Below are 13,385 nucleotides of genomic sequence, written 5' to 3'. Positions count from 1 at the left end.
AGCAAAACCTCAGAAACTCAATAAAAAAGATTGAAAAAGAAGTAGAGAGTAGTAGAGTAAAGAGATAACTATATTTTTATCACACCTACAAAAGATAACTAAACATAATACATTTTTTTCGATCTATAGCTACATCGACCTGTTACCGAGAGGTAAAGAACAAAAAAATTGCAAAAACCTATATCGTATAGTATTTAAATTTATGCTTGAAGTATTCGCATGTAGTAAATTATGTTCATTTTAAATTTTATGTAATACATATATTTTATTGAGCGTAATGTAATCTCATTTTGGTGCCGGCGTAAATTTCATCGTAGTGTTGGTGTTTGTTTAAAAGGGAACAGCGGTTGCGTCGTGTCGACTCAGCCGAGCGTGGGACGAGCGAAAACTGTCTAAAGGCATAGCAGTGGAAGTGAAGAAGCGATGCTGCAACGGGCAGTGGACACGCAACGCAACAACAAGAAGACATGCAGGTAATCGGAGAACGTATTGTGCAGGCGCGCGGTGCGTTGCAGCCCCTCTGTGCCGCAACGAGCCCTGCCTCTCCTCGCCTCTCACTTGCCACGCACAGGTGTCCGATGTCGCCCTTGACGCTCCTTCCAAGTTCGTTCAAAGCATATTTTTTTACTTGTTCGTTCCTCTTCAAGGAGTTTATACAATAAATTCGAAATACCTTGCATTTTCTCGATGCAAGCTTGGGTTGTGAATTGAACTTAAAGTTTTGTAAGAAATATAGAAATGTATTAAAAACTAGATGTACCGTTTCGTAAATACTAGATGTTTCTATATGTTGCAGGTTTTTAAAAAAACGATAACCAATTACTTAACAATGTGTAAGCAATTTGTTTAATTAATGCATGGATTCTCTAGAAGTTTGACAAAACAACGAAACAGAGCTTCAACACGGGCTTTGTCTCATAAAGTTCTAGTATACATAAATATGGTGAGTAAACGGACAGTGACATATCTCTCAGACACCCACATTTGTTTTTGCCTTATATGGTCTTAACCGACAAAATTCGGTGGTGTTTAGGTACTATTTCATTTTGTATAATAACCACAGAGTAAAAAACATAAAATTTGACTAACATCGAGATAAGGTAAAAACCTTGACATTAAACTTGGCCCGGCCGCGCGAATTAATGGCTTCCATGTTTTTATTTTCCTTGAGATTAAATTTATAGGCAGCGCTTGCGGCGGCGTCACTCATTACAAATGCTTCGAGCCTCAGTTAAGCAATGTTAGAATGTGTAAAGTGTCATATATCAGCGCTGTTTACTCGCGCCGAGGTGGCCGATTAATAAGCAAGCATTCCGCCGATGTCGATGACGCAAGCCTCTATTCGGTCGATTCTTCGGCGTGGCAATAAAACGAATTCACATTTAATTTTACTCGTGCTAATAGACTTAGATAGTCTTTACATTCGAACGCATCGAATTGAATTTGTATAAAAACAGTCGTTTATTTTATCAACATTGTTCGACGGCTATCAAAACGCTTGAGAACGTCACGCGGCAGCACCATTACCGGCGACGATAACTCTCTCAGGTCGGCGGAGGCGCGAGGCGCGAGGAGCGAGGCGCGAGGTGCGAGGCGCGGTATCGGGCGGGGGCTCATCGCGCAATTAACATGCTAATGAACGGCTCCCCGATATCATCGCGGTAATTATGTCCGCTTGCGACTATATCGTACGCTTGCTTATATTTTCAACGTTCATTTTAGACAAGCGACTATATCATGGGATCAAAGCTATCGACTCTGTTTATATCGGGATTTAACAAAATGGATACGGTGATACGGGACAGGTGTTTACTGCTTCTCCGAGATGGAGGTTTCTCACGAATTTTTATGATTTCCTGTTAGTCGGCCGTCGCGTTCATAGAGCTCGTGTCGGATATCTTTATTATATCGTTTTACTTAACCTCGCCTCGTGGAAACGTAACATTCTGTTTTATATCACTAATTTAGTCGAGACGGAATGTGTCATTACGAATGTAGGTAACATGTAGCCGTAGTGGCGGGCGACGAGGGGCGGCAGGGATGAGGCTAGGCAGCGGCGGCGCCACGGTGTTTATTTTTAGACGGGCCGATTGATAGGTTCGCCCGGCGGTGTGGGCTGCGTTGCGCGTTATTTATGCAAATGTCCTAACGACACATAATGGTGGGCAGCGGGGCGCGCGGCGCGTCTCCTCTGCCTGCAGCGCGGTAATTAGGTGCTGCGTGCGCCGCCCTCGCCCTGGCCCTCGCCGCACGCAAATCTTCACCGCCATGTTTCTGTGTCGCCTCGAGCACGACCAACCATGTTTTTGTGCGGTAAATATCGTGTCTTGGCATCCCTATGAGCTACCGTTCGCCCGTCGTACGCTTGCGGAAAATGTAAGGAGTCATTGTGATTTTAAATTACTAATTTGTATTGTAATTATGACTCCGCACGCAACATGGCGTTTATTTTGCAAAAACACATCGTCAATCGATCGTTTCCACTCACCGGCGTCAAGTATTCTTTGTTTCACTGAATGCTGCCTGCCGTGCCAGAACTGCCACGCTTTAATCTCGTCTTCGGGGGATTTTTCCTCTCTGAACATCAGCATAACCACGCTCTGAAACAAAACACAATATTAGCCGATTATATTTTAAACTCGATTATAGCTTGCATACGTAGTGTGCATCGCAAGATATTAAATATAAATAAACCGTATAAATATACACCATCGCGATAATACTCATTAGAAACGCCTATATAAAGGTATGGCTCCATTTAATTTATCGCAAGCTTTAATGACAGAAGCAAAGGCGAGCGATGCCGTGAGCATTTCGCGAATAAACTGGCCGCGATTACGTGCAGCATTTCTCAGTTATTAAGTTAAACGAATACGATTACATCGTTGAGACGGGCATCTTAATTCCATATTTCATTTGAATGCCCTTCACAATAGTCGGATGGTCGGCCGCATGTTTCCGTCGCGTTGTAAGTGAAATATGTAGTTAGGACGATTTCTATGAACGGGTTAGAAAATGAAGTGAAAAAGAAGTAAGTTGCATCAGGCGTGGTGCCAGACCCGGCCATATAGGGCTAACGACGAGAAAGCACCGATCGTCGCCTCTGATTGATGGATCGACGATTGCCGATCGTCGAGGCGAGTACGCCCGGCCGCGCCCGACCGACCTTTGAAACCTATTCTCATAAAAACCTTGATATAATTTTTAAAGCTTTATTTAAAAAGTTATAACGAAACTGTAGATTGTACGAAAGTTATCATGTGTAATTGTAATTTTTTTATGTATTTAAATTACGTTTACATCTTTACAATCAAACCATATTTTTTTCACTTAACAGTCAGGTGATCATGTCATTTTGTTTTATTAAGATATCGGGCAAGTTTCGTATTTTATTTCTTTTTTAATTTCCAATTTAGGTCCGTACAATCACGTATGAGGACATGCCATGAATAAATTAAATATGAATATATATATATACTTTTTCAAGAATAATGTAGCTGTAGTGTATTAAGAAGTTTTGTAACTTGTTCCTACGCATCGTGTATACTTCGAAAGCTTAAAGTCTACGAAGATAAAACGCTGGATACCATAACGGCGGTGTTATCGCGCGGGATCGCAATTAAATACGGCAAGGACCTCAGTTACGGGATTGGCGACGCGCAATAAAAACAATGTTTTATTGTGAATTGATGTATTTATGAGTAATTCGCGTCGGCGAATAGCCACGCTCTTCTATAAACGGGACGGCGGCTTTCTCCGGACATCGGGCGTAAACTGAACGGAATCATGCATACTAATAGATAGCCCGCGTATAAAATTGTAACGGTGCAATCCACCTCTACTACACATCGCCAACCTAATCGCCGTTACTAAATATAAACATTTACTGATTTACTAGAATTCCCCAAATTCATAGTTAAATACATAATGCATGCATAACTGTAAACAAGAATTAGATGGTAGGTCATATCTTATCTGTAGTCATATGCCACCAAAATGAGGTTTATTAGTTTTTGACATTTTTATGGCACGTATTTATTTACGTCGGAATTTGTAGTTATATCTAGCTTGTAAGTAGCTGTAGTACATTTTAGGCTGTTGATATAAATGATTCATGAGGTCCACCGGGTAATTTAAGGTCTAACTCCATCCAGTTGTAATAGTTTACGTAACTTAATACCTATTTTATATTGACAATTGGCACGGAACAATGTCGCTATTGTTGTTTGACAGAGACACGGAGTTACAACTGGGGCTTAAATGACTGAATTACGCAACGTGTCATAGACAAGTCTCAGTTTTATCGAATTAATGTTTCTCGTTTAGTTTATTACTTATTGAAATGTTATCAGTGCCTACTATTATGGGTGTCGACAATAATAGGTATTTAAAATAATAAATTTCATCTGATTGACTTACAGATACTGATAATAGCTTTGTTACATTTTCTTACGATTAACAGTCTCCATTTTCATTGGACACCGGACGATACTTTTTAAACAACATTAGTATTACTTCCACTGAATAATAAATTAGTTATTGACAGTAAATTTTATTACAATATTCATACAAGTTAATTGATTGGACAATCTAAAGGTCGGTCGTATCCTTGATAGACGAACTAATGTTTCCGACTACCGTCATATTTTAAACGTTTTGGTGGTGTTCAATGATGTGTTATCGATTTATTCGTGTAATAGATTCCTTAAATGTATATATTATCTATCCTAATTGTTATTTTATTCCGTTTTTCCAATTTATTTTAAAGTGTAGTAATGAAGAATCGCATGTTAAGTTATTTCTAATTCCGCCAGTATTTTAGAAGACTTTTATATTTTATCATTGTTAAAATTTTAAATTTTAATAGTAACACCGGATATATCAGAGAATATACAATGAGGGGAAGTATCGTAAATTATTCCGATTAACACACATACGACAACAGTTAATTGCATTTATAGTATGTTCAGTACGTGGAAGTAGGTACATGTTTCGCAAGAGTTTTGAGTTCTCGAACCAGTTACCTCCAACTTTTCGGACCGTCAATTAATTAATCGAGTGTATCGACATTCGACCCGATTTCAGGAGCCCGGACTTGGTTGACAATCTTAGTTATCTGATTAAACACGCTTTCTCTCCGCGTGTGTGAGGCGCGCAGCTCGACGCTGTGCTGTGCCCGCCGTACGACCGCCTTCATTTCATCACTCTATTTGAATAAATAACCACTCGTTGCATATTTCATGCATAATACACAAGTCGATTGTTATCTTAGGCTTACGCGAGACATCTGAAGACGTATCGTTAATCAGGGGTGAGTGTAATATGTTTCTGATAACAATTTCCTGACATTGACAGAGCTAGATTAAGGTGTCTTTTATGTAGAGACGGTTACAAAGACAGATTGGTACAGTTAAGTTAGCTTTCTTATTAGAATCGTTTAATATAATCTATAATGTGGTATCTACATTTTACGTATGGTTGCTGAAAACACAAAAATGTGAGTTGTGAGTTAGTTGTTATTTTCGAAACATTAGACGTTATTTATTTGAAATTGTATTAAACTGAAAATGCAAAGCAATATGCGCTATAACAACCTTTGAATTTGATTAAAATAATGTCTTTGATGATAACAAAATGTTAAAAAACGACGTAAAGGCCTGGAAAATGATTTACAAAGAAAAAAACTTCGTCCAGATACGTGATCAATTATATTTCATTTAGTATTCATAAAGCGTACAGGCAGATATAAAGGAAATGATCATTTCGTTTCACACGAAGGCAGTTATTGATCTCATTCCAGATAAATGTTCTAATTAAAACTCGTGGCCGCGCTTGTACCCACTTTGTTTCTGTTCGCAGCGCAATTTCTCTTTGGTGTCGCTAAGAATACTTAAGAAATGGACCTATAAGAAAGTCAAGAAGTCGTCTTACAACTTTTTAAATTGCACAGAGTAAATCTTTATAGAGCTAATTTTGCTCTTTTCAAGTATTTGGGGTATTTTTTAAATACCGCAACTGGCCCTCGAGTGGCCTTCATTTATCTCATGAAATGAATATATTATGAGTACTTGAGACTTGTTCTGAATTAAAATTACAAGTTTGGGAAATCGAACATATTTTTGACATGGTATTAAAATATCTTTTGTTCATTTAAAAACAGGACACTGACTTTTGAAAAAGTTATGGCAAAAACCAAAGAAATCTTTGTTAAGAATTGAAACAGTAATACACCCCTTGTATTACTTACACTTTTTAGTCTAAAAACTTATATGATAACAAAAGAATTATGCTGCGAAAATAATTTTATGTAAAAAGTTGTTTTCAACTCAAAAAAACTGCTAATTCACAGATGAATGGCATTAAAATTACCCTAACCGGTATGTTACATTATCAAATTGAATATAATTAAAACATTATCTGTTATGCATACGAGCATGGAGCGTTACAAGTAGTGCGTGGCAATAAGTAGCGGAACGCGTTATACATGTTCGCATCATTTGTTCCTCGACCACAGCACGTAGCATGTTAAGTAATATTGTTATGCAGGAGATGATCAGTGCACACGCTTTCCTCCATTCGTGCTTTTTGTCGGCCTCCTCGTTAACGCGAGCGCGGTCGCAGCAACCATCCATCAGACCCTATCGCCTTTACGACAATTATTTATGTTTACCGCCCCGCGAAACTATTCCACTTACAGCTGAGCTTTATCGATAGAGCAGAAGTAATGTCCCGGCCTTGCGATACGCTATATCTGATACGGATACGTCTGTTTGTTAAGTGCGCCAGTTTTACTAGTTGTTTTAACGCCCCGGTTATTTGCTGCGAATGTTCTCCGTGGTGAATGTCGGTTTCGACATAAATTCTGAGCGGAACTGTGGGTGTAGCCGCCGCGCGTTCGCTCCTAGAATACGTCTCGGTATTTATTTCGCATCAAACTAGATTTATCAATGGCCGCTCTCAGCTCGTAAATAAAAGAAGTCGCGCTCGAGTAACACAAGTGGGGGTTACTTCGACGCTCACCGTGTTTGAGGATGACGTAAATGATTAAATATTGATTCTCAACGACATGTTTATTGCTAAATGCATCCTAATAAATAAATATTTAGAATTTTATAACATTCTGTTATCCGAAGTAAGAATAATCTTTTACTAAATCGGTAAAATTATAAAAAAACAAGAGCAAAATATGTATTAATATATGAATATGGTCAAAAGAAGGAAGTGGATAACTTGGATCATTTGAACCTTCTACAACTTCACCAAATCACGGACAAACTAGCTTCATATTTAATGAATTTATTTATGAGACAAGATGAAAACCGGATTAAAGTTCATTAAGTAATAATTTATCCAAACATGCAGTCAGTTGTTGCTTGACAACTTTGCACTAAATATGATAAAAGAAAGTATTAAGTACCTATATTTATATTTTGCGTAACGCATGCGTTTTTTAATAATAAAATTTTATAATGTCCGTACGAATTACGCATTTTTTTTCACATATATTATATTTATATTCATAAAGTAAAATAGTATGCCAAGTACTAAGTTAAGTTAAAGAGAGAGTTATGAATAGAAATTAATGTAAAAAGCAAAGCATAATGTGGATGTGCCCCACGCAATAGTTTGGAGTGCCGCAGGGCAGAGCTCGAGATTACTAGAGATGGGGAGCTTCCGTCGCCGACAAATTGCCCCGCGCCCTCCCCTGCTCTGCTCACGGCTTCCCGCGCATCCGGCTTACAGTCTTCGTTTCTTTTTCAACGCGCAATATCCAAGACCTAATATTACTTATATCCTTGCACATTACGTATTAATAAATAGTCATCATCTCTGTTTTCTTCGATTTTTTTAGCTTTCAACGGAAATCTATTCTGTGTTTTAATGTTGTTTTTAAAGTTGTGTTTTAGATGTGAATGATTTTTTTTAGAATAATTTGATTATTTAGCGGTACTTTGAAATTTTACTATTGTCGACATTGTAATACCTAATAATAAGTAACATCAAGGAAATATGATCATATAATAATTCCTAGTAGCGTTTCCTAATTTCAGAAAAATTTAATCCAATGTAATTGCTCTCTATATACGTAACATTGTCTATAGAATTAAAAAACTAATGGAGTAGCTAGTTACCGCTAAACCTTGATTAAATCGGAGCAGTTCCCGCGATCCGTCCGGCGTCGGATTAAAATCCAAAGTCGCGTCGTAACACTAATCTGCTCAAATGTCGAAAGGAAATGTCGGATTGTACGCAGGGCTCCGGACGAGATGTGATACGCGAGACGTCCTACTCGGACCTACAGCTTAGAGTGCGCTCGATAAAGCTGCCGCGTCGGCCATCGACGGCAAACACTACGTGTGGCATTTTATCCGCTGTATCATATTATGTTACCAAAACATTAAATTTTTACACATCAAACAAACAAGCTTGGAATACGCTTACATATATTTCATAATTAATATAGATTTTTAAGAAATAGTTAAAGCACGGAAGTCAGATCATGTACGTGATTATAAGGATTGGTATTTTAAACATTTGTCACATTCGTCTATTTGACACACGTGTGCAAAAGATATAAATGATTAATAGACAATAAGTAACAAAAGTAATTTGCTTATTGCGAATATGGAACAATTGGATCGTTCAATCATTACGATTATTTTGTTTCGGCATTAAGATAACAGAGACGCGGTGTGGCGGACGCACGTTGCGAAACCGAACCTTATATCTCCTAATGCCGCTGATTACAGCCTCACGCTGGCCCCGATGCTATCTCAGAGTGACGCTAAATACGCGCGCTGTGACACTTCCAATATCGAAACAATGACGAACCCCGCATTACGCAACGCGCGCTCCGGCCAGCGCCCGCGCGGCTGTCATTCAAACTATAGATTTAGACTAAGTGAAAGTTTATTTAAGCTCAACCTTTCATTTAGCGACCTGAAATACGATTGATTCATTTCTTTTAGATACGTATTACATTATATCTTTAATCATATGTAAATAACCGAATGGATATGATTTATTTCGCACGACGTACATTACTTTCACCTTTATATTTATCATGCCGAGCAATTCAGTATCTTATATTTTTAGATGTAAGTAGAAATTGAAAAACAATTTCACATTAATTTTGTCTAATTATTTCTTTAAATTACACCTTTAAACAAAAGTAAATTAATTGAATAACAAAAACAATACGCAGTCTTATTTACGTTAGATTTTAACGATACGTTACGTGAATATTACCGAATAACGCGTAATAATAACGTAACAGTTATAGTAGGTAATTACGTGCGCCTGAAGCTGAATAAGAAACGTTCACGCGCCGGCGAATCGCATGCATTTACCTAGATATGTTTCACGGTGTAAACAACGGACCTTTAAATTGCTATTTCAAAATTCACTTTGAGTGTTTTAGGAAAAATTTGTTAACACATGTGGCCACAATTTTATCAACATCAAACATGTCTTTTATTTAATACCAACTGTAGCCCGCGACTCCTTCCTCGTGGAATGGAAAAAAAACTTAATTAGTTCCCGGCAATTATTCCAATTTTTCTCACCTTTTAAACCTTTCTTTGACCTCCACAAACATTTCAAGACCATGATAAGATAAATCCGTTCAGTGGTTCTCGAGTTTTAGCGACACTAACGAACAGCAATTGACTTTAAATAAATAAATTAGCGTATTAAACACATTAATTTAGCTTTTCCTGCTTCAGAGATTTTTCTAAGAATTGATCACCCGTGCTTGTTTTACGTGATACAAGGATAATGGTGGAACCGTAGTAGCATTCGGGATAAGATCAAAAGAGTACTTTCATTTCCAAGCTTAACGGAACACCGCGCCCTGAGATAATTGTGTTTTTTATTTCATCGTTGCAGACAGATTGCCATAAGATAATATTTTATAACGAAAAACAAAACTGCCAAAAAAGTAATTACATTAAATTCACATAAATTACTTTCAAAAAATAAGGAAAGCCATAAAAAGTACATTATATTAACGCGAGACGGCAGTGATAAATAACTTTAGGTGAGACGATAAAGTTATAGCAAGATTTTTGTAGCACTGTTCACCATTAACATATGTTGATCAGTCAATAAATCACAGTTTAAAGCCAATTACGGCTCATTTTTATTTATATTTGCTAAGTAGAAAAACACGTACCGATGCCGAAGTTCGTAGTAGTAAACGGTCGTTTCAACAAAATTTGGTAGTAGATATTAATAATTCAAAAAACTACTATATTCTTAGCCTTGTTTTTGCAACACGTCTCTAACTAAACATGGCGACAAAACAATTCAGATACGTTATGAACTCTATGGATTCAGACGTTCAAAAGAATGGCGAATTAATGTTGCAAATATACAACACCGTTTTATTGATTACTTTCGATTAAGCAAAGAATGAAATCGTTTATTTAAATGACTAAATGAAAGTGCAGTGCCATGGACTATATGTCGGTGTATAATCAGTGCAATTTATAATCATTAAAGTTTTTCTGTCGCCGGAAAGACTGGCAAGGAGCGGTGCGGGTCGCGGCCGCGACAGGGGTGCACACTAAATTGAGATCTCAACGCGTGATTGATCGAGAGCGTGACTGGCGTTTTCCAAATCTCAAATGAACATATGCAAATTTCTCATTTTTTGTTATACCTACATAAAGAACTCTTTCTGTCAGTGTCGGATACGAAATTTCATTACACGTCAATGCGCCCTGTGAGAATTATTCGATCTGTCTCATATGACAGCCCTTCACCGTGCGGCATGACGACGACGACGTCTGCAGAATGGGCGCGGCGGGAGCTGAGCGCTTCGAATGCCGACCGTTATAATCCCTCATCGAGCATAACGTGTCGAGTGTAAAAGGCATCATTAACGATCGCCTTAAAAAGGCAAACCGGAGCAATCATTAAAATCGTAAAATATTGCAAAAAGAAAAGAATACCACAGCGGGGCTCGTTACGCGAGTTTCCGTTGCTACGAAAGTGAGCACAATGATGTTGGCGCATCGACAAGAAATAGAGCAAAAAGCGCTCTCAATGAACAGCAGCGCCACGCTGCCGCTGCCGCGCCACGCCGCGTCGCACCGCGGACATGCGAGACGCGGTTCAGTCGCGCTCGAGAATAAAACGATAAGCGGAAGTTTATTACGGCCGCTTAAAAGGTATTAAATATCATTTGTATGTAAATTACATATTGCAAATAGATAACGATCTTCTACTCGACTTCATCCACAGAGTGTCAGTTTGTCATAAAAACGTTTAACATATTGCGTGCTTTAAAAAAGTTGGAAGAAAATTTACATTTAAAGCAATCATATAAATTATGAATTAAAAACGTACATTACGTACTATAATTATTTCATTTGTATTGGAAAAACTTAAACGACACATGTGCATAACCAACAATTTTTTAACAATCATTGTAATGCACCCTCCAAGTGACGTGAACATCAAACATCACGCACGTCGCGTTTGCTAGCGAGGTGATTAATTGCACTCATATTCTGTGATTGATCGATTTTATTCCGTGCCAAAGCACACAAAATATTTTTTCAACTTTGAACATCTCGGAGAACATTTTAAAATCCTATTTATCATGTTCATTCAAATGTAAATGGCATACTTGGCGTGCGAAAAGTGAGGACGAGTTGGGTCGATTGTATTGGCGACGTGGTACCTTTAATTAGGTGCAAAACCTCGTACACGGGTCGCCGTAAGGTTCGTTCGGAGTAAATCTGTCCGATGATATCGGCGGTGGCCAGCAAAGCTGCGCCGCGGCGGGGCGGGGCGGTGCCGGCCGTAATTACAGCCTCGCCACTCACGCTCCGTGAGCCCGAATCTCTCTTTTTACCGAATTTTCTTATATCTCCTAACAGCTTACGGACACGCGAAATATTCGCATCGCGTGTGAATTTAAATTCTCAGCCACGGTGGATAACTAATGATCATAATTGACATTCAATACATGGAATATTTTATTTTAATTACAATCATTTAATTAATATTATAAAGAGGACAGATTTATATATTTATATACAATCAATAAGCCCAAAAAGTAGTGGACTGATTTCAAAAATTCTTTTGCAGCTAACAAAGGATATCTTCATTACTAGATTTTTTTTTGAACGGACGAAGTCACGGAAAAACCAGTTATTCATAAATTTATCATTATATTCGTAAACAACAAAGTTAGATAATTCAAAAGAACAAACTTTGACTAAGTATTATTAGAAAAAAATATTAAAATCTTATAACACGACAAGGTAGATCATCTGCCACAATTTTATTAATTTAATCTTTAGATATCTGTAGATAAATATCATAAAATAATTTAAAGCTGGTTTTTATATCACATTTAGACACCAGGAGATTTGATGCGTTAGCAGAAAACAAGTATTAATCATAGTTCTAAATTCAAACAGATATATAATAGAATTCCCAGTACTTATATATCATTGCCAATTTTATCGCAGTTGTACAAATTTATTTATGGAATCTAGTGTCTTTTTGTAACTTGTTATCATAGATGTATTATGTCTGTTATCTACACCTTAATACGATGTACCATAACTATAAAGAAAGTCTCTGACTTGACCAAAATTCAGAATCGCAAATTCTTTGCAATAAACATATGTATTGTTGAAACATCTCAAAGAATAATCTTTAATAAGCTTAAAGTTGGTCAGATACATGTATTGACATTATGTTCGAAAAGGCAAAAAGTAGCTCGTTAAGGAAACATGATGTTTGCCGCATTAAAATTATTTTATCATAATGCAGCGAGGTTATTGTTTAAGGGAGCGATATTATCCGAGGCGAGGCCCGGGCCGAGGCGGTGCGACCAGTGCGCTCCCGGGGCGGTCATTGTGTTCCTATATGGCGAATGTCAAAAGCGTCGTCTTAATTATCGGGCGCGGCCATACAATGCGCACTCGATTGCGGCGAGATAAGCACCGTGTATCTATCCGAGTCATTATTGAATGCGCCGGACGCGCGGCCCACTTGCTGCCTTAATAATAACTTCAAACGTATGTCGCATTGTATCTCTGATTATTCCGATCTAACTCCATTGAATCAAGATAAAGCGAGCTCGAATACGATACATTTCGCAAGAAAAACGAAGGAAAATTCAATTATTGCGGAATATTTCATGACGCATATTGTTTACGATCGATGCAAGCTTTAATTATATATTTGTGTTCGCTTACTTGCATTGTTATGCTATCCCTTGTAATCATGAGAACGGAAGATACGTTTTCATACAATAGTGTAGAGGTAATTTGAAAGCAATTAGTATTAGTGTGTTTAGTCTGGATTTTCTAGTTTTACTGTACTAGACGAGTTAGAAAAAAAGCCTGTAGTCCGTTATTCCA

The 13,385-nt window shown here is 37.7% G+C and overlaps 1 protein-coding gene across 5 annotated transcripts in view; it reads right to left on the bottom strand.

Moving 5' to 3' along the window:
- Positions 1–13,385, bottom strand: part of grh (grainy head) — a 90,288-nt gene that overhangs the window by 7,986 nt on the left and 68,917 nt on the right. For all 5 annotated transcript variants that reach the window (XM_013320940.1, XM_013320941.1, XM_013320937.1 and 2 more), the window contains one exon: positions 2,489–2,600. In XM_013320940.1, coding sequence (XP_013176394.1) covers positions 2,489–2,600 — 112 coding nt within the window. The remainder of the gene's footprint in view (positions 1–2,488; positions 2,601–13,385) is intronic.

Source organism: Papilio xuthus, unplaced genomic scaffold, assembly GCF_000836235.2.
Source record: "Papilio xuthus unplaced genomic scaffold, Pxut_1.1 DF825946.1, whole genome shotgun sequence".
Lineage (NCBI taxonomy): Eukaryota > Metazoa > Arthropoda > Insecta > Lepidoptera > Papilionidae > Papilio > Papilio xuthus.
The sequence above is the reverse complement of the archived record's forward strand: the minus strand, read 5'-3'. Positions and strand labels throughout refer to the sequence as shown.